At 40.5% G+C, this 20441-nt stretch overlaps 1 protein-coding gene across 12 annotated transcripts in view; it reads left to right on the forward strand.

The window, feature by feature from the left end:
• FLT3 (fms related receptor tyrosine kinase 3) overlaps positions 1 to 20441 on the forward strand; it is a 120187-nt gene that overhangs the window by 72960 nt on the left and 26786 nt on the right. For 11 of the 12 annotated variants that reach the window (XM_077868278.1, XM_077868272.1, XM_077868274.1 and 8 more), the window contains 7 exons: positions 2491 to 2606; positions 7096 to 7225; positions 8775 to 8902; positions 9428 to 9567; positions 9665 to 9818; positions 10828 to 10996; positions 19984 to 20087. In XM_077868278.1, coding sequence (XP_077724404.1) covers positions 2491 to 2606; positions 7096 to 7225; positions 8775 to 8902; positions 9428 to 9567; positions 9665 to 9818; positions 10828 to 10996; positions 19984 to 20087 — 941 coding nt within the window. Of the gene's footprint in view, positions 1 to 1950; positions 2087 to 2490; positions 2607 to 7095; positions 7226 to 8774; positions 8903 to 9427; positions 9568 to 9664; positions 9819 to 10827; positions 10997 to 19983; positions 20088 to 20441 lie in introns of all 12 variants that reach the window. The other variant, XM_077868280.1, reaches the window with a different exon arrangement.

A 20441-nucleotide genomic window follows, 5' to 3' on the forward strand; every position in this document is an offset into this window, starting at 1 on the left:
ATAACACAAAAAGTGAACTCTAATGTAAACTACGGACTTGAGTTAGCACGAGTATCGGTTCACTGATTGTAACAAATATACCATACCCAGGCAAGATGTTAATAATAGGGAAAACTGTGTGTGCAGGGGAAACATATGTGGGATCTCTCTGTACTTTCCATTCAGTTTTCTGTAAACTTAAAATTACTCTAAAAAATAAAGCCTGTTCACTTAAAAAATTATAGATAGATAGATAGATAGATAGATAGATAGATAGATAGATAGATAGGTGGAGTCAGGGCCTATGAAGGCAGTGAGTGGCTGGAAAAAATGTAAAACAAATAGTGAAAGAATATTTGGGATTTTTATGGTGTCTTGTTTCTTTAATTGGATCCTGTCTTAAAGATAAAAAGTTAGCAACTTTGCATTACATTCAACTTCTAGCCTTCAGAAGCTTCTTTCTGGGAAACGCTTGGGAAAGAACATTTGGTTTTAATCTATTTTGTTTCACAGTATGATGAGCAGAATTGCCGGTGATAGCCACAAAGTATTTTAGTAAGAAATCGATCTTGCATAGGAGGAACATTAGTCTCACGATGCAGAAAAATATCTCAGCCCAAAACTGTGGTTTAACAGCCAAGTCTGTACCTAATTCTGTACTGATTGCTGCCCCCTGCTGTCCAGGTCCTTCTGGCTAAGACCAGGTAGGGGCAGGGAGAAAGAGGCACAAGTCGTTCAAATGCCCACTCAATCATTCTAAGGCTACTCTTCTCTCTAATTCTTGGGGCTTTTCTGGTGTGCCATGGTGTAGAAGAGCACTGTCTTTCCGGGAACAGTGAAGTAGGCGGTACCCAAATGGCCTACAGGGGGTATCCTGCTTGCCCCAGGTTTGGGGAAACAGCTCTGTGACTGACTTGTACCAAGTGTTTGCATTTGTTTCTTGAAGGTCAAATAAACTTATAATTTTTTAGGACATAGTGGCTGTGAATCTGAAGTTTGCTTCTAAATCTTAGGACACATTCGTTTTCCTTTCCTCTTTTGAGAAAGTATTGCTCACTTCTGTTTTTTTGTTATCTGTACCTTGGGGTTAAACCAAAGCGTACTTCTATTAAAATTTTTGGCTTAAAGAAATGTTCTGGAAATTGCATTAAGACTTTATGCCACAACAGTTTTTACTGAATTGACACCAAAAAGCAAATGGTGGTTCTTTTCATTTCATGAGAGGTTGCCTTTTTTGATTTAGGCCAACAGTCCCATCTGTTAGTCTTCATCATAGGTCTTATGTGGATTAATTAACTTAGTACCAAAACTATTCAGCAACTTTTCCACAGTAGAGAATTATAGAAACTTCTCTCTGGACTCATGGCCAGAAAGCTTGAACATCTAGGCTTTGATCACTGTCTTGCAGTTTTGGATGATACACATAAGAGTTCACAAATGCTACCAGGCGAATGAATGATTTGGCGAAAGAGAGCACATCACCGGAATATCTGCAGGCACAAGTCAAATATGTATCCTACTAATTTACTGTCATTATGATGCAAGCACAAGTATTCTAGAACCAAGCAGCTCAGAGCTCTGCTGAAAGGGGAGCGTCTCTGAGATAGGGCATCTGGATTGCCTGGGGACCTTGTTCAAATGCAGATCCTGATTCAATAGGTCTGGGCGGGGCCTGAGAGTCTGCAGTGTCTGTCAACTCCCAGGGGAGGCTAACACCGTTTGGGAAATTCTACACTTTGAGAGGTTATGATTTAAAGGTCAGAGAGTGTGCATTTAAACCCAACATCACTCAACAAACTACTCGAGAATATTGTAAGCTTTCACGAGAGCCGGTCTCACTGAACACATCGAAGTTGTTTCTTTGAAGAGATTGCTCCCAGCCGAATGTATCTCTAACAAGTATCTAAAAAGTTAAAAGTGCAAACACTGAGGCATCTTTCTCCTTACATATGTGATTTTTTTCCTTCACAGAGGATAATGCCTCGTGTTAGATTTTGCTGGAATTCTTTCATCTACACGGACACACTAAACAGAATGTTCTTTATCTGTGCACCCTGCTTGTACACTCATCTGGGTCTGCAAGTGGGGAACCGAGACTGGTGGCCAGGTGATTGAGCAATGTGACGGCGGGGGTGCTCATCATTGAAGGGAACGGTCTGCGGCTGTCGGTTGGAGCGTACCCCCAAGCCTATGCATTTGGGAACACGCTTTCCCCCCAAGAGGCTTGAGCAGCACAAGGCAAAGGTGCTGGAACAGAGGTCACTCCCTCCGACGGGAGGGACTGGATAAAAGTCAAAGGCAACCTACCAGGGCTCAGGCGGAATGAGAAGCTGTGCTCTCTACAGAGCAGCCAGCCAGCCCCCAGGTCACAGTCAGAGATGGAATGTGGGTGCCACCGAACTGCCTGCTGACTCAGGATGAAATCTTATGTTTTACTTTCACACGTTTTCCAAAATAACCAGTTCTCTCTTTCTTTTTCTTTTTCTTTTTCTTTTTTTTTTTTTTTTTCAGAGGAGTTGTTTCCATGGTCATTTTGAAAATGACAGAAACCCAAGCTGGAGAATATCTACTCTTCATTCAGAGTGGAGCTACCAATTACACAATATTGTTTACAGTGAGTATAAGAAGTAAGTGCTCCTTGCTACTCTGTATTCACAATATTCCAAAGGAGTGGTTTAGAACCTATGAACTTTTTACCAGCTGTTCTGGACACAATATTCAGGTGTCCTTTGATATGTAGTTGAATGGATTGAATTCACTTCCACCATCCATATAACCCATGCAGACTCTCTGACATGACCTGTTGGGCTATCAGAATGAGCACTCTTGAAAACCCAGGACATTCTCTATTCTGGTCTCCACCTACCCCTGTTTTTTTTCAGTGACACATGACTGCCAGGGAAGAAATGGAAAACATTTTGACCTTGACCTTGCAGGCAAAAGTCCTGGATTCTTATTCTGGATCTGTTACTACCACCATTTGGCAGGTCACTTAATCTCTCTGAACATCAAATTTCTTATCTGTAAAAAGGGGATAAAAATACGAACCTCCAAGGATTATAAGATCTTCACATCATCCAGTAGAGCTCTCTGAGATGTGAAAATGTCTGTGCCTGCTCTAACAAGGTGGGCACTGGCCACATGTTGCTACTGAATACTTGAAATGTGGCTAGTGTGACTGTGACTGAGGACCAAGGTGTTAATTTTATTCATGTTAATAAGTTAAAAATGGAACTTAAATAACCACATGGAGTTGGTGGCTACTTGATTTACACAAACACTAGATCACAGGGTACCTGGGTGGCTCTTAAGCGTCTGCCTTGGGCTCAGGTCATGATTCCAGATTTCAGGTCATGACTCCTTGGGCTCAGAGTCAGGCTCCCTGCTCAGTGGGGAGCCTGCTTCTCCCTCTCCTCCCTGCTTGTGCTATTTCAGACACTATCTCTGTCTCTCTCTCAAATAACCAAATAAAATCTTTAAAAACAAAACAAAACAAACCCAACAAATGCTAGATGTCTATGCAAACCATCAGGAACAATCCAAATGTGCTTACCCACGGAGGCCACTGTGCAGTTGGCAGAATCAGCACCTGCATGGGCCTTCTGGCTTCTTGTTTCCTCCCAGTTATGCACAGACTCAGCACTGTATACACTGAACACTTCACCTCACATGATGTGCAGGGACTAGAGGCAGGTGCCTTCATATAGGTTTCACTGCCTTTAGGGGCCGAGGCAGTGCTCCCAAAACTCTGGCCTATGGCATTTTTTTAAAAGAGATTTTATTTATTTATTCATGAGAGACTCATACACACACACACAGAGAGAGAGAGAGAGAGAGAGAGAGAGAGAGAGTGGTAGAGACACAGGCAGAGGGAGAAGCAGGCTCCATGCACTGGGAGCCCGACATGGGATTCGATCCCGGGTCTCCAGGATCGCACCCTGGGCCAAAGGCAGGCGGTAAACCGCTACGCCACCCAGGGATCCCCACAGACCATGTTCTGCACACACCGTCTTCACTGAGGGGGTTCCACATGTACCATCCCATGTCCTCACAGAAATTCCGCCTTCACATGGGTGAGAAACCGGATGCAGTGGCAAGTGTGGTGATGGGCACAGCTAGAGACCAGGTCTATACTTGTCTGCACCACGCTGCACTTGTCTTGTGATCATAGCTGCTAACAGAAGGAGCACTTCTGGCCATTTAGATACCCAGAAGTGTCATCTTAACTGGAGCAAGAGGTGGGGCAGTAGTTTTCTAAAATTAGCCTTTAAGGCAAAATCTGGTAAAGTCAAATTTGTCAAAATTTCTGAAAAGCCCTTCAGTTTACTCCAAAATTTATAGGACCAGAGGCCTAGAAGCTCCTAAATCAAGAGGTACCTTTGGTTTCTCTTTGATTTCGGTCTTGTTCCCTGTCCCCTGCTGAGTCCCTGACCCCCTCTGTGGGACAGTGGGTCTGTGTGCTTCAGGCTGGAAGACAATCAGAGATTCCTTGTTTGCTGTCTCACTCTTTTTCTTTTTTTGCCAAGTGTTTAGAATTGAATTTGTGTTGGATAAGTGGTATCTGCTGTGTCTCTATTATAAGTATGGTATCTTCTTTTCACTTAAGGTTTACAGCGTAGAAATATGACAACTATTCAAGTAAATTATAACATTTTAGCATTCTGCTGGGTGGTGAGGTTTAAAAAAAATCAGATGGGGAAGACTTGGCAATAGTCAGTGTGAAAAAGAGGAAAGGGTTTACCAGCGAACCACAGGTTTAGGAGTAACCAGCAGTTAAGGCTTGGTTGCTAAAAAAGAAAAAGAAAAAGGAAGGAAAGAAAGGAAAGCTGACTCTGGCAGCATTCATGAAAATGAAATGTCTAGATTCAGGAAGTGAATGGATGATTATTCTTCTCAGATGGATATTGACAAAACAGAGCAACCAGATAGTGAAGAACTTGGAATTTCCTAAGCTGAAGGAATTGAGAATGTTTAGCACAGAGAAGGAAATATTTTGAAGATAGGAGACTGATGCCAAGTAATGTAGAGGAAACTTTTCTGGCTTAGGAGTCAGGGAACCTGGCCTAACTAGTTAACTAGTTAAAATACCTTGGGTGGGGAGGGAGCGCCTGAGTGGCTCGGCCATTTGGGTGACTGACTCTTGGTTTCAGCTTGATTCACAATCTCGGGGTCATCAGATTAGGCCTGCATCCAACTCCATGCTCAGATCAGAATCTGCTTATCTCTCCCCCTCCCCTTGCTTGCACTCTCTCCCTCTCTCTCTCTCTCTCTCTCTCTCCAATAGATAAATAAATAAAATCTTTAAAAGATAATAATAAAAATAAAATACCTTAGATGGTAATTATCTCCCTTGACCTTTGTTTCTGATTTTCAATATCTGAAAGATTTTCATGTGAAAGTAAAGATACACATAACAATAAAATTGCTCTCGAGCGTAGAATTGGAACCAATGGTTAGAAATTGCAGGAAAGAGTAAAAGCCACCACATAGTGTAAAAAGATATCTGAAAAAAAAAAAAAAAGATATCTGCAATTCACATAATCAACAAAGGACTAATAATCAAAATAGGTAAATAGCTTCTATAAATCAAGAAGGAAAAAAAAAAAACACAGTAGAAAAATGAACAAAAGCCCTAACTAGGCATTTCACTTTCAGAACGTGAAACCTAAGTAGTCAATAAATATGTTAAAATAATAACTGAGAAATTCAAATAAAGACCACATTGAGATATCATTTTATCTCCTCTAAATTGTTGAAAATTAAATCTTATATGCTTAGTGAGTATACAGAACAAGGGGAAATCTCATGTCCTGCTGCGTAAGTTAAATTAGTACAACCACTTTGGAAAACAGTTCCCCTCTTAGGTATATTATTAAAGAAACTTATACACCTGCCTCAGTAGAAATGTACAGAATATTCTTAGCACCACTGTTGGTAAATACAGCAACCTGTTAACAAGCTAAATGTCCATTGCAAGAAAATGGAATAATAGATGGTAATATATTCACCAATGGAATACTCTGTAGCAGCAAAGAAATAAAAATGATGTAGTATAGCTACATGCAAAATCACAGACAAATCTTACATAAGGTTGGATAAGAAAATGAAGTTACAGAAGACTACATATTGAGGGATACCATAACTTGAAGGTCAGAAACAAAATAAACTAATATATTGTTTGGGGACACATATCTATGTGGTGAAAATATTTTTAAAAGCACAGGAATGATAAACACAAATTCAGGATAAAGGTTACCTAGGGTTGAGATGGTGAGAAGCATAAAAGTAGATTCAAAGATATCTATTAATATTCCAGTTATTAAGTTGGATATGGATCTATTGGCATTTGTGTTTATTATTATGCTTTGAAATTTACACTTCATATATTCTTCTGTGTATGTATAAATATATATATATATTACATAATATTTTATTATAAGGCCAGGGATTGGAATTTAGAACAGGAAACCTTTCTTTTAAAGGAAAAAGTTTGTTGAAAAATGGAATGATCTGCCTTGAGAGGTAGTGAAGACCTCATGCTAGAGGGGTCCACACAGAGTGGAAAGTTTGTGTGCTAAGCACTGTGGGGAGCGGAGATAGGAGGAGGGGCAAGATGTGATGGTCCAAAGCGAATGGGAAACCAAACTGAATGTCTCAATTCTGTTCCAATTCTAACTATCTTGCTGTATTTCTGCATTTTTAAATCAGTATATTTCTGCCTACTTCTAGATAAAGTCAGGGGAAGAAAGTTGGGTCTTACATGTACAAGTATGGGTTTTAAACTTTATGTTATTTCTACTTTTCTTTTTCCTGTGCTAATCACCATTTGTATTTTTACACAGCTTCACCCCACTTAACTTCAGTTGTTTGCAGATTTATGAAATACCCCAAGAAATTAGCTAAAAGGATAAGTGCTAAAGTTGGCATTTCAGCCAAAGTTGAACTTAACATATTGGTGAGGAGGGGATATATTATCATACGTATTTGGAAGGGAGCAGAGGACACTGCTGTAGAAAATATTAACTTTTCTTAATGATGCAGGATTCTTTTTTTGAGGGGACTGCTAAGACAATTAGTCTTAAAATATTAAAATGTCAATAATTTATGATGATCTAGATACACTGCTTTACACATTAAGGAGACCTTACTTTAGAAAAATGGAAAATCAGGATGCCCTAGTCTGCATATCCGAGAGCATTCCAGAACCGACTGTGGAATGGGTGTTCTGCGATTCACAGAGTGAAAGGTATGACATCTATAGAGGTAATTGCTATTATCGCTTTACTTTTTTAGTCTTTTTCTAGCATAGTTGACATCACATTGTATGTATAAGTTGGCTTATCAGAAGAGTGGGGATGGGAAAGTACTTACCTTATGCTACAGTGATTGATACATGCGAGCCACATACAAGGGCGGCTGACAGTGCCATGTGAATGTTTACTTTCATTTTTCATATGGGCCATAGCTAAGTTCCCACAAAGTGAGAATTCATGCAGTCTGAGCTAATACAAACTTACTAAACAATTTTTGCGAAAAATGGGACTAAGTAGGAGGGAAAAGAATAAAAAATTAGGTTACTGGGTGATATGAATGTGATCCCAAATTTTAAAAGAAGAGATTATTTGTAGATACATACGTAACATTCACATAGGGAAAAAAAGATAGGAAATCTACACACCAAAATAATAACAGCTGTTCTCTCAGAGTGGTAGGAATATAAACAATTGAAATTGTTTTCTTTGGATTTTTCTGTATCTTCCAAAATCTCTACAATGAGCCCAGTTATTGTTGTCTTATAATAAGAAAAACAATATCCTGAAGAAATGATATGTCAACAAAGGAAAGAATACACTTGACTAAAGTGATATGGGGAAGAAAAGTAATCATACATAGGCTCAAAAGCAATCCTTGCTTTCTGAAAGGCAGTGGTTAAGGAAACTCTCAGGAGGAATCCGAGTCTGTTTTATGCTGGGGGAAGATGGGGAACCAAGGGGTGAAGGTAGAGGGCTGAGTGGGTGGGGAGCATGGGGTTGGGGATGAAGGGGGGAGGGTGGGGGATGGGAGGCTGAGGAAGTGTTGGGGGGCGGGTGGTGGTGGTGAGGGTGTGGAGTTGAGAGGGAAGAGGTGGTGGTGGTGGTGAGGGGGTACTGTGTCAGGTCCTGAGACCTCCTGACTTCCCTCCTGCGCCACACCTCACCTCTTCTCCATGAGCTCTACTGACTGGGATGACTTCTGCAAGTTTCTTCTCTTCCTCTCCCCTCGCTGTCCTCTTCTGGGCTTCAAAGGAAAGATACCCACCTTGTTAAGCTGTATTGAAACCTAATCATGCTTTTCCTGTTCTCTTGTCTTTTTTCCCCTCTTTCTGTCTTCTTTCTCCATTCTTTCTTTCTCTAAACAACAACAACAACAAAAGAGGTCACCAAACCCCCCTAAATTTAAACTTGCATAAAAATGTGAGTAATTCAGGGCACCTGGCTGGCTCAGTTGGTAAAGTATGGGACTCTTAATCTCTTATGGTGAGTTCAAGCCCCAGACTGGGTATAGAACTCACTTAAAAAAAAAAAAAAGTACATAATTCTGTCCAGTGTTATTCTATTTTTTTTTTTTTTAGTGTTATTCTAATTGGTTTAAGTAATGAGTAACTAACTAGAAACTTTAGATTTGGTTTTGCTTACCTTTTGACCTGCTCCTTTTTCTTAAACAGCTCTAGAACCTTTCACTTTGTTTTTCTCCTGCACATGCATTTATAACTTTAAAAGGTGTTTGGTCAGATGGCTATTATTTTCTAATTGCAGCTGTAAAGGGGAAAGTCCAGCTGTTGTTACAAAGGAGGAAAGCGTACTTCATGAACTGTTTGGAACAGACATAAGGTGCTGTGCAAGAAATGAGCTGGGCAGGGAGTGTACCAAGCTGTTCACAATAGGTAGGACCATGAGACTGGGTACTTCTCTTTTCAGTAACTATTCTTTAGGAAAAACCCGAGACTGAAGGTGACTGCTTAGGTAATCATTTACCACCCGAGCTGCCATGGTTCCTTATGCCATTTAGAATATTATGAATTCTGGGGATCCCTGGGTGGCGCAGTGGTTTGGCGCCTGCCTTTGGCCCAGGGCACGATCCTGGAGACTCAGGATCGAGTCCCACGTCGGGCTCCCTGTGTGGAGCCTGCTTCTCCCTCTGCCTGTGTCTCTGCCTCTCTCTCCCTCTCTCTGTGTGACTATCATAAATAAAAAAAAAAAAAAAAAATTTAGAATATTATGAATTCTGGAGCTGCTGATTTCTTTATGAAAGGGTGAACAGTCTCTAAAGGATCCTTCTATCCAGGCAGCTCGTAACATTTGAGATGATAGGAAACATCTTTGTTCTTCAGAATGTTCGGGATGTATTTTGCAGTGAGGAAACAAAAACTCACCTGGTTTTCTGACTCAGGATGTTTTTGTCCTTCCAGATCTAAATCAAACTCCTCAGACCACCCCGCCACAATTATTTCTTAAGGTCGGGGAGCCCTTATGGATAAGGTGCAAAGCTGTTCACATAAACCACGGATTCGGACTCACATGGGAGCTAGAAAATAAAGCCCTGGAGGAGGTAATATGACAAGTTTGCATTCTGACACTGCAGAAACAATGAACAAATAGTACAGGTTGAAATCATTAAATTCAAACTCTGTTTTATTAAAATCTAGGGCAGCTACTTTGAGATGAGTACCTATTCCACAAACAGAACTATGATACGGATTCTGTTTGCTTTTGTATCATCAGTGGGAAGAAACGACACTGGCTATTACACTTGTTCCTCTTCAGAACATCCCAGTAAATCAGCTTTGGTTACCATCCTAGGTAATGCAGGCCGCTCACACAATCTTTATTGATCTTTTTAGTTGCTTTAGTGTGGAATGTGAGGTATGTACCGCAGATTCTGATTTCAGTATACCTTGGTATCAAAAAGCTGAGAACGAAACTGAATTAGAATAGTTTTGTAAATAGAAGCTGCTTATCCCCTTCCTTTGCCACTTAAACTGGGCTCGCTTGAATGCCACTGTCTTTGCGCTGTCATTGTAATGTGACCATCTGTTGGGGGATGTTTGTCTACCAACAGACTAAGTTTACTAAGGACCCTTCTATCCTTGTGGTCCAAAACCTGGTAGAGCACCTGCCAAGAAATAGGCACTTAATAAATTCTTGTTCTGAGAACCAAGGGTGATGAGCAAGGACAGAGCGAAGGGGCAAGCCCGTAGATGCATTGAAATGGGGTGGACTGAATAGGATTTGAAAATCGCCACGCTTAAGTAATCTCAGATCAGGTGGCAGCCTCCAGCCATACTGAAAATGCTAGGAAATGAAGTGATTCTTGTATCAAACTAATACAGAAGAGCTCCACGAAGAAACCTGGTGAATACTGCTGGCTAGATTGTTTTATTTGTGCCCAAGATTATTTTACGTGGGATGCCTCACTCACTGAAAGAGCCCTTCTAACTCAGTAGAGGGCTTCCAAATTCTGGCAGTCCATCCCTCGCATGGGCGTGATTGGCTGGGCTAGGGGAGCCCTTCGATCCCTTGAAATTATTCACAAAATCTGGAGATTGATTTATATACATTTCTTTTGGGAAGAGGGTCAATTATTTCCATGCAATTCTTAGAGAAATCTTGACTGTAGAAGGTGAAGAACTCGGGCTCATAACTATGGCCGGGACTCCTGTATTTCTTATCTGACTATTAATTCTGCAGCAGGCCCACATTTGAGTTTTCTTACATTAAACTGATGAATAAAAATGTATTGTATCTTTTCAATGTATTTCCATCTGAATGCCATCTAATTTATAAATGTACTTTTTTTTTTTTTTAACAGAAAAGGGATTTATAAATGCTTCCAAATCAAGTGAGGATTATGAGATTGACCAGTATGAAGAGTTTTGTTTTTCTGTCAGGTTTAAAGCATACCCACAGATCAGATGTACATGGACCTTCTCTCGAAAATCGTTTCCTTGTGAACAAAGTGGCCTCGATGATGGGTACAGGTGAGCCAGCAAAGAGCTCAGGGGCCCACCAGGCTTAGCGCAACCCTCCTCTTCTTGCCCCCAGAACAGCAGTTTGGTATTACATGTTTAGATATTATTGAGTTGAGGCTGAAGATGAGAAAAGAAAAAGCAGAGGTGAGGACATCATAACAGTCTTATAATCAGTTCAAATAGTGTAACCCACTGCACATACACACAAAAAAAAAACCCCAGAAAGAATCCTATTAGTTTGAGTATGGTTCTGTGGCATTTTCTGAGTCACTAGATTGTTACTTCCTATTTGAGAGTACTGTGCTGTAGTGTACCGAATCTCCCTCTGCACGTATGCAGATGATTGAGGAAGTAAAACTTCTTAAAAACAGCAAAACATTACCTATAAGTGTATTGATTTAAATTTTCAAAAAAATAAACACAGAAATAGCCTAAGAATACATGCTAAAGGAAAATTTCATTTTCTTGGAGATTTATACAATCGAATTCAGGATTGTCTTATGGGAGAAACTCTTCGTTTCCTTTTTGGAAAACAGAAAACAAGTTTTTTTTCTTGTATTTTCTATAGTTATGACACCTCTTATCTCTTTGTTGTTGTTGTTGTTTAAAGATTTTCATTTATTTATTCATGGGAGACACAGAGAGAGGCAGAAACAGGCAGAGGGAGGGACAGGCTTCCTGCAGGAAACCTGACATGGGGCTCAATCCCAGGACTCCAAGATCACGACCTGAGCAGGCAGGTCATGACAACCACTGAGCCACCTAGGTGCCTTCCTTTTTAAAAGATTTTATTTATACCCCTTATCTCTTAAACGTATGTAACATGATTCCATGGTAGACTCTGAGTGCCTGAATGTACTTGTCATCTCTCAAGTAGGTCAGTGGTCTAGAATAAATTGTTTCTCCACATGGGACCCATAAACCACTTCTATAGGAATCATCTGGGCAAATGTTAAAAATGTGTATTCCTGGCTCCCAGTCTAGTCATGCTGAATAATTGGGGCAAAATGCCCAGATTCCACATTTTTCGTCACCTCCGATGATTTCTATCACAGGTTTAGTTAGACATGTGTGGTGCAATACAATAGCTACCAGAATCATGTGGCTATTGAGTACTTGAAATCGCCCAGTCCTGATTAAGATGTGCCATAACTATAAAACACACACTAGGTTTTGAAGACTTAGTGTGAAAAAGAATGTAAAATATCTCAATTTTTATACTGATTATATGTTAAATGATAGTATTTTGGATATATTGTGTTAAGTAAAACCAGTGGTTACTTTTTACTTATTTTTCTTTTTTATAGCTAACTGGCTTGGATTATGTTTCTATTGGATAGCATCAGTCCAGGTGAAAAGAAAGAGTTGTTTTTTTAACCTTGATTCTTCTCTGTTTCACAATTAATGCGCTTTTCTTCATTCCCCAAAATGATTTATAACTGATCCTTGTTTGCGTTTTGAAAAAGAGCTGTAATGCAGAGTTTGCATGGAACCTTCTGTCCTCTCTTGCCCTAACCTCTTAATGTTCAGAGCATTCATTTCTCAGTTAATTAAGAGCACAGCCTTTGACCTGTGAGCTGACTGATCCCCACCTCCCTGACTCAGGGTTTCTCGAAAGCAGACTATCGACATCTTGGGCTGGATAATTCTTTGTTCTGGGGGCTGTCCTGTGCAATGTAGGATGTTTAGCAGCATCTCTGGCCTCCACCCACTGATGTCAGTAGCAACCCCACCCCCAGTTGTGACAACCAAAAGCATCTCTGGACATTGCCAAATGTTCTTGGTTTGGAAAAATTTCTGGGTTGAGAACCACTGACTCAGAGGGATCATCCTGTTGTCTATAAGCTTTTATTTGGAATTATCAAACTTTTGCAAGTAGGTGACCAGGGAGTCAGCTCCTGTCTTCCTAGTTGAATTGACCACTATGTTCAAAATGATATCAACATCCACTCCCTTCTTTGTATTGTGATCCAGTGTCAAAGAAGCTCTTAGTGCTGTGGGATTCTCTTTTGAACCTGATCCAAAGAGTTAGAGGATCAACTCAATTTAGTTCAACAGATATTCCTTAAATATCTTCTTGATGGGCTTGATGCTGTGAGGGTCTACAAGAATGAATAAGGTAATGTCTCTTTCTCTCCCCTCCCCAAATTAGACAGGCACATTCAAAGGCAAGAGGCACCTGGGAGATCATTTATTGCTCCTGTGCTGCTGACTTCTGGCACAAGCTCTTGAGATTTTACAGAGTCACTGATTAGAGGACCGTGCCTCTGATACATAGATCACAGGCCAATCTAATGGGCTAGTTAATTCTGTTTCATTCCATGGTCACAATCTGCACCCCTGACCCCAAGTAGTTATCCTGTAGAGGTAGCCAAATGAGTAAATCAAGACAGATCCCGATTCTTAGAGTGTTCTGTCTCTCTCATTCATAATTGTCCAGTAATATAGTTCCCCTCTTTGTGTATTGAATCTCACCAGTGAGTTTAGACACTGCTCCATAGGAGGAGAACTCTGTCACTTCTCTATCTTTATACAATATCTTGTTGAGGCAACGTATGTTTAATAAATGAATGAATTCGTCATGACCCCTGGAAGTGGTGATGCATAGCCTGGGCCAGAATGAATCAGTGGCCTCCTCTTTGCACTGCAAGGATCACACACACGACACTCACCACAACACCCAACACTCAGAGTTTATTTTATTTAAAAAGTTCTTGGGCAGCCCACGTGGCTCAGCGGTTTAGCGCTGCCTTCAGCCCAGGGTGTGATCCTAGAGACCTGGGATCGAGTCCCACGTCGGGCTCCCTGCATGGAGCCTGCTTCTCCCTCTGCCTGTGTCTCTGCCTCTCTCTCCCTGTGTCTCTCATGAATAAATAAATAAAATCTTTAAAAAATAATAAAAAGTTCTTGAAGGGCCACGGTGTTTGTTGATGATAATGACACTACACTGGATATCATGCATCACCATATGCACCACTTAACACACAACACAGAGAAAAGATGGAGGTTCCTTCTTCGTGAAAAAGATGCTCAAAATATTGAACAAAAAATGGACAATGAAAAATCTGAATGTAGCTTCGAAAGAGTGCCCTAAATGTCTTTTGCTCTACACACGAGGTTCTGTGTTGAGATAGCAGGTCGCAGACTCAATTATAATCTGAGTTCTTTTCCATTTTTTGTCATAAAAAGTTTCCAATTTACTAATGAGTTGAAAGAATAGTACAGTGAGAGTCCTTTACTTTACCACTTACATTCAACAGTTCAAACTGAAATTTGTTTGCGAAGTACAGTATTTTAAGCATGTTGCAACAGATGACTTTATAAGCAGACTGCCATGAGGTTTTTTAGATGTAACTGAAAGGCGTCTGTAGGAACACTCCTTGTGAAAAAAAAGGCAATGGTGTGGTCATAATGTGTGTGCCAGAAGTCCAGCAGCTTCCCCACCTTCATAGCTTCATTTCTCCTATTTACTTCCTCAAATATTACACTCCAAGTGTGAGGGCTTGCCTTTCTGTGTTTACATTTTATTCAACTGTAATTTTCTAGCAGTCCTGATATCTTGATCTTGAGAAGAGGTCCTAGGATAGTCATGTGTCGGTTCACATAATTTCCTATCTCTATAGACTTACTTATAAATGCCAAATCTACCTTAGTTTTTCCCAGTTTCATGGTTAAAAAATATAAAATAAAAACCCAAACCTTAAGATGTTATAATTATTTAGTGATTCTTTCTGAAAGGCTCTCCTTAGCTTCCCCAATCCCCGTGTTTTTCTTTCCTCTGGAGTATTTCATTTTCCTACTCTAGTGGCCTTGAGTTCTGCTCACATCAGGTATTAACTGAGGACTTGCAAGAAGCAGTAGTGTGGTGACATGTGAATTTTGGGCGGTGAGATGCTGTCCTGCTCAAGAATAGACTAACAGGGATGCCTTAGTGGCTCAGTGGTTGAGCATCTGCCTTTGGCTCAGGTCGTGTGATCCAAGAGTCCTGGGATCAAGTCCCATATCAGGCTCCCTGCTTCTTCCTCTGCTTATGTCTCTGCCTCTCTCTGTTTCTCTCATGAATAAATAAATAAAATCTTAAAAAGAAAAAAAAAAAAAACCCAGACTAACAGAAAAGCAAGTTCTCATTTCAATAAATGACATGTAATTGCAGAAGTGTATGGAGCCTCTTTGGGATGATTTTTTTTCTTCTGGAAGGAGATGGGCCTTGAACACATACAGAATGGAGGTAATAATCCTGTGGGTTCAGTGAAGTACTGAGAGCCCCCAGAAAACACTGCCTCCCTTCCCTGCTGCTGTTTGGGGCAGTAGAGCTGTTCCTTTTCTCCCAAAGACCCCATTCATTGAGAGTGAAAGAAACTTCTTTAAACTCTGACCACATGCCAGACATTGTGCATATCCTTTACCTGGATTATCTTGTTTAATACCCATAATTCCAATTTATGAAAGACGGGAGCAGCCTGTTACTTGCCCACGGGAGGCAAAGTCAGTACTCCTCCTTTACTCCTGTTTTCTGAAATTGCCTTAAAAAAAAAAGAAAAACAGAAAAAACACCAATATCTCTACTTCTAGAGGTTATATTTCAACTCCTTCTATGTAACCACATGATAGCAACATATAAATACAGGTTTTTATACAAATATGGCATTAATTTTGCTATTTGTAACCTGATTTTTTATTTAAAATATATTGTGAACCTCTCTCTATTGTACTAAGTATCTTACCTTATTTACCTTATCATCTTAATGGCTGCATAGTATTCTATTCTACTTTTTAGACCATTTTATTTTAATTGACTCTTGTTGATGATCTTTTGCTTTAGTTTTTTTCTTTGCATCTTTCTTTTTGTTTTAATGTGATTTTCTCACAGTATATGCCACAGTAAAGTTTCTAAATTTCCTTTATATTCAAAATGGTTACTGGGCTTAATAAGCATCATGGTAATGATAATCTAACACATATATTGTGTTCAATATATGAGCTGGGCACTATTACAGACACTTTATACAAAACTACTTAATAAAAATTTAACATAGGGTCACCTGGGTGGCTCAGCGGTTGAGCATCTGCCTTTGGCTCAGGGTGTGATCCCAGGGTCCTGGGATCGATTCCCACATCAGGCTCCCTACAGGGAGTCTGCTTCTCTGTGTCTCTCATGAATAGATAAATAAAATCTTTTAAAAAAATTAAAGACCTCCCTTCCACAACCATAGGAGGTCAATACTATATACTGTCTTAATTTTATAGACAAGGAGGTACAGAGAAGTTAAATGATTTGCCCAAGGCCACACCACTGGCCAATGACAGAGTTGGGAATTCCAGCAAAAACAGTTGACTTCAGAGCCTGTATTTTTATGCATATCACTGTACTGGCTCTGGACACCAACTCATTTCAAAAGTGTAAAGTCCCAAACCCAGTGTGTAAGAAAACAAAAATGCAAGCGTTTTCTTTGGTCATTTAGAAATAAAGTATGCCTCCTTATGAGATGTGCCATGCTTTGCTATTCAGTTTTTAATGGTTATATTGCCCCAGGCTTGCTGACTCCCTTGAAATAAAATAAAAACGAGCATGGTGTTGTATAGAGTAATATGAAATGATTAACACCTTCCTCCCACCTCCTGACTGTCTTTATCTGACTCGAGGCAGAAGTTTGAACAGATCTGATTCAACTTCAGCCCTGCCGAAACTGCAGTCTGAGGCAGATAGAATCTCTGGCTTCCTGATGGGTGGCTCTCTGAGCTGTGTAAAGCCACCTGTCAGCTCCTTGCTCTCCACTTTCAGAAGCTCTGAGCTTCCCCAATACATGCTTTATTATTCTCTGCATGCTGATTTCACTTTGATAATCCCTTGCTCTCTGAATAAAGCATTCTTCACTTTATAGCAAAATTGTTCCCTGAGCCCCTGGAAAGAGCCTGCCCTCCCTCAGCCCCTCCCCTCTAGGCACTAAACGGAAAGTAAAAATGCCCTGCGTTTTGATTGTACAGAGGAGAAAATCCTTTTCATGGTTTTAATGAGAATACATCTAGTCACCAAGATATGATTTCACTGTAAACTCCAATTTCCTGATCTCCCGTCTCATGCTGGCTGGCCATTTTGAGAAAAACTCTAGAGGAAAGAGGAAGCTTTGAATCTCCAGGTCACCTAGTTGGTTAGTCCCCTTGGAATTCCCAGAGGAGGTTCAGGGACACGGTTGTTGCTATTGCTAGGGTTAACTGTCCTAGAAGGGGTGGGAGGCAGGGACAGGCAGTTTAAAATGACCTGGATATTTGGTTTTGTGTTCAGGCTGCTTATTGTGACCAATTTCCTACCTGGAAGAGTGAGAACATTTCAGATGCTCTCACATCTATCGCAGGGCAGATCATACTTTATTATGACAGAACAAAAGATTTAGGAGGGAAGAAGTCTACAAAATATTTTGCTTCGGTTTGCATGATAATCACTTATTGGTAATTTCTTTTTCTATCCAGTTCATTGGTGCTTTTGGTGGGGTGCCTGGCCCGCCTTTTTTTTAATCTCCTTTCTTCTTCCTTTATAGGGTCTTTGACTATTGTCCAGTGGGAATTAATGTTTTCCCTTTTAGAAGCACGTATCTTTCCCTATTTGGGCCACTTCAACTCTGCCTTCCTAAAGTAGCTACATTTACTTTTCTCCCTGGTGTTATAATTGGGCCTTCCCCCATCTTTCCATCACTTCCACTTCACCAGCCACTTCCTTGTCCGGAAGTAGGTCAGGATAAGAAATTCCACTTTCCACTTCAGCCTTCTTGTTAACAAAGCAAACAAACAAATCACCACCAACAAAAAACCCAGGGCAAACAAAAAACTTGTTAAATGCTCACTTTGAGGGGCGCCTGGGAAGCTCAGTCCGTTAAGCATCTGCCTTTGGCTGGGGTCATGATCCCAGGGTCCTGGGATGGAGGCCTCAGTCAGGCAGGAACATGCTTCTCCCTCTTCCTCTGCCCCTCCCCACCCCCAACTTGTGCTCTCTCTTCCAAATAAATAAAATCTTTTTTTTTTTAATGCTCAATTTGATAGGCCAGAGAAATAAGTTCCCTCATCTCTATACAAAGTCAGAATTCCCCTTTAGCTTTGGAGCGAAGGGCACAGAGGGCTGGTGTCAGATAAACAGGAGCTTGGAAGCTGCTCTGTCAGGTAGTTGCTAGGAGTGTGTGTTGAATCTCAGGGATCGACAGGGATTCTGTTTTCTCCTTCAACTTCCATGTCGAGCGCAGCACCTACTATTTCTTTTTTCCTGGTGCCTCTTGGGTTTCCTCTCTCCTCTCCTTTCCCCTTTTCCCTTACCTTAGACAACACTTGTTTTTGTGTGCTCTGAATTCTCAAATCTGAACTTTTACTTCTGCTCTCGTTGGACTTCCCACACTATACTGGAAATGCTCATCTACCTTCACCACCAAAGTGAAAATTCGGTGAGAACAGAAACTTACCTCTTGTACCTCACCGTTGCATCCCCGATTCTTCCAATAAGTAGATTCTACCATTGATAGTAGAATGAATGAGTGAGTGAGTGAGTGAATGAATGAATGAATTACTGTGTTATTGCAACTGCCTCCAGACTTCTCTCCAGCACACTTTTCCTCTTGCCATCAGTCTAAACTACACTACTGTTCATGGAGCTCCTTTCCTGCTCAGGAATCTGTAGATTGTTCCTGATTTCTCCATGAGGTTCAAATAATGAGGCTTGTTTTTCATAGTCCCTGATCACCCAACCTCAACTTGGGCTTCCCCACCCCTTCCCTGTGGCTGGGCTGGTTGCTGTCTCATGTCTTCAGGAATGCTGTTGCCTCCCCCTTGGATGCCATTCTTTTGCCCTCTCCTTAAAACCAACTCATCTGCAAAGATCTGGCTCAAGTGCCGCTGCTGTGCAGACCTCTGAACTTTTCTCATCTATATTGGCCTCTGCCTTCTTTAATCTTCTATGGGCCTTTTGTTTAATTCAGCCTATGGAGGTTTTGTCCACCCACCTTGATTATGATATCTTTGAGGACAGGATCCAAATTTTATAGATCTTTGCATTCTACATAGCTCCTAGTTTAAGTATAGTTTCCATGCCCTGTGTTCTCCTATTTACACTTTTACCCTGTCAATATATGATTTTTTTATTTTTTAAATTTTTTCTGTTAGTAGGCTGCATGGAGGTAGCCTGATTAAATATCTTCTGAACAAGCCTGAGATTTTCTTATTCTGTCATAAGGGATTTTTTTCCCTATTTCTTCAATGTATAAAAGCCTATTCAACAGCTCTTTGATCCCTTATCTCCCCTACGCTATCTAACATCCCACCGTAACATTCAGCATCCTATATACCAGGTAGGCATGGTGGCTAATCCCCAATATCAAGTTACCCGTTATCAAAATGTATTGAATAGTTAATGAGCACGCCAAGTAGATACTAGAACCTGTTGAAACCACCTGAAGATTTCTGTAGAAACACAGTGGATTTGATCCCTCATCACTGTTAATTGCTATGAAAGTCAAGGGTTGGTTAGAGGTCCTGCCTTGGACCAATGCCAGAGAGCCATCCTTTTAGGAAGCAGAGGGGTTATGGGCTCCTATACCTATGGAGGTTCTTCCATATTTCTGGGAAGTCAGACTAGTCCAGAATATATAGAAGAGTGGGGACAAGAACTTCCTTGTCTTTCTTAGGAACACCTGCCCAATTGAGTGCTTCTCAACCTTTAACGTGCATATGAATCACACGGAGATCATCTTAAAATGCAGACTCTCAATCAGTAGGTTTGGAGCAGGTGCTGAAATTTTGTATTTCAAACCACCTCCTGGATAATACCAATGCTGATGTTACCTGATTGTGGACTACACCACACTTAGATTAGCAAGGGCCTACCATATAGACAACGCTTTGTCCGCTGGACTTCAGGGAGTCAGACTCTCAAGGAAGACCCTCATGCATGCTGACATCCATTTCAGCATCTCCTATAAGAATCTGGCTAAGCATATCTTTCATTCTTTTTCAAACAGCATATCTAAGTTTTGCAACCATAAACACCAGCCAGGAGAATATATATTCCATGCAGAAAATGATGATGCCGAATTCACAAAAATGTTCACACTGAACATAAGAAGTAAGTTAAATTATCAAGAAATTTCGTGTTAATCTTATAATTCCTTAATTATCTATTAACCATGACCAGAAAGAGCTAAGTAATGGCTTAGAAGGGATACTCTAAGCTATTTTTATATGCTGAAGTATGTTGAAATTTTACTTGACATCTACCAGCTTTGTTTATATATAGATCTATATAGATATCTATGTGTCTCTTTATGTGTTCATCCTTTAAAGCTAAGATACTTCTTCCATGTCCTCTCTGAACATGCTTTGGCGTAGTGTCTCATTGACTTTGGTACTTTGAAAGGTCATGTTAAGGATCAGCAGAAAGTCATATTACCTGCCATTTGTCTTAGTACTTTTTGTTTAT

The sequence above is a fragment of the Canis aureus genome, chromosome 24 (assembly GCF_053574225.1).
Source record: "Canis aureus isolate CA01 chromosome 24, VMU_Caureus_v.1.0, whole genome shotgun sequence".
Lineage (NCBI taxonomy): Eukaryota > Metazoa > Chordata > Mammalia > Carnivora > Canidae > Canis > Canis aureus.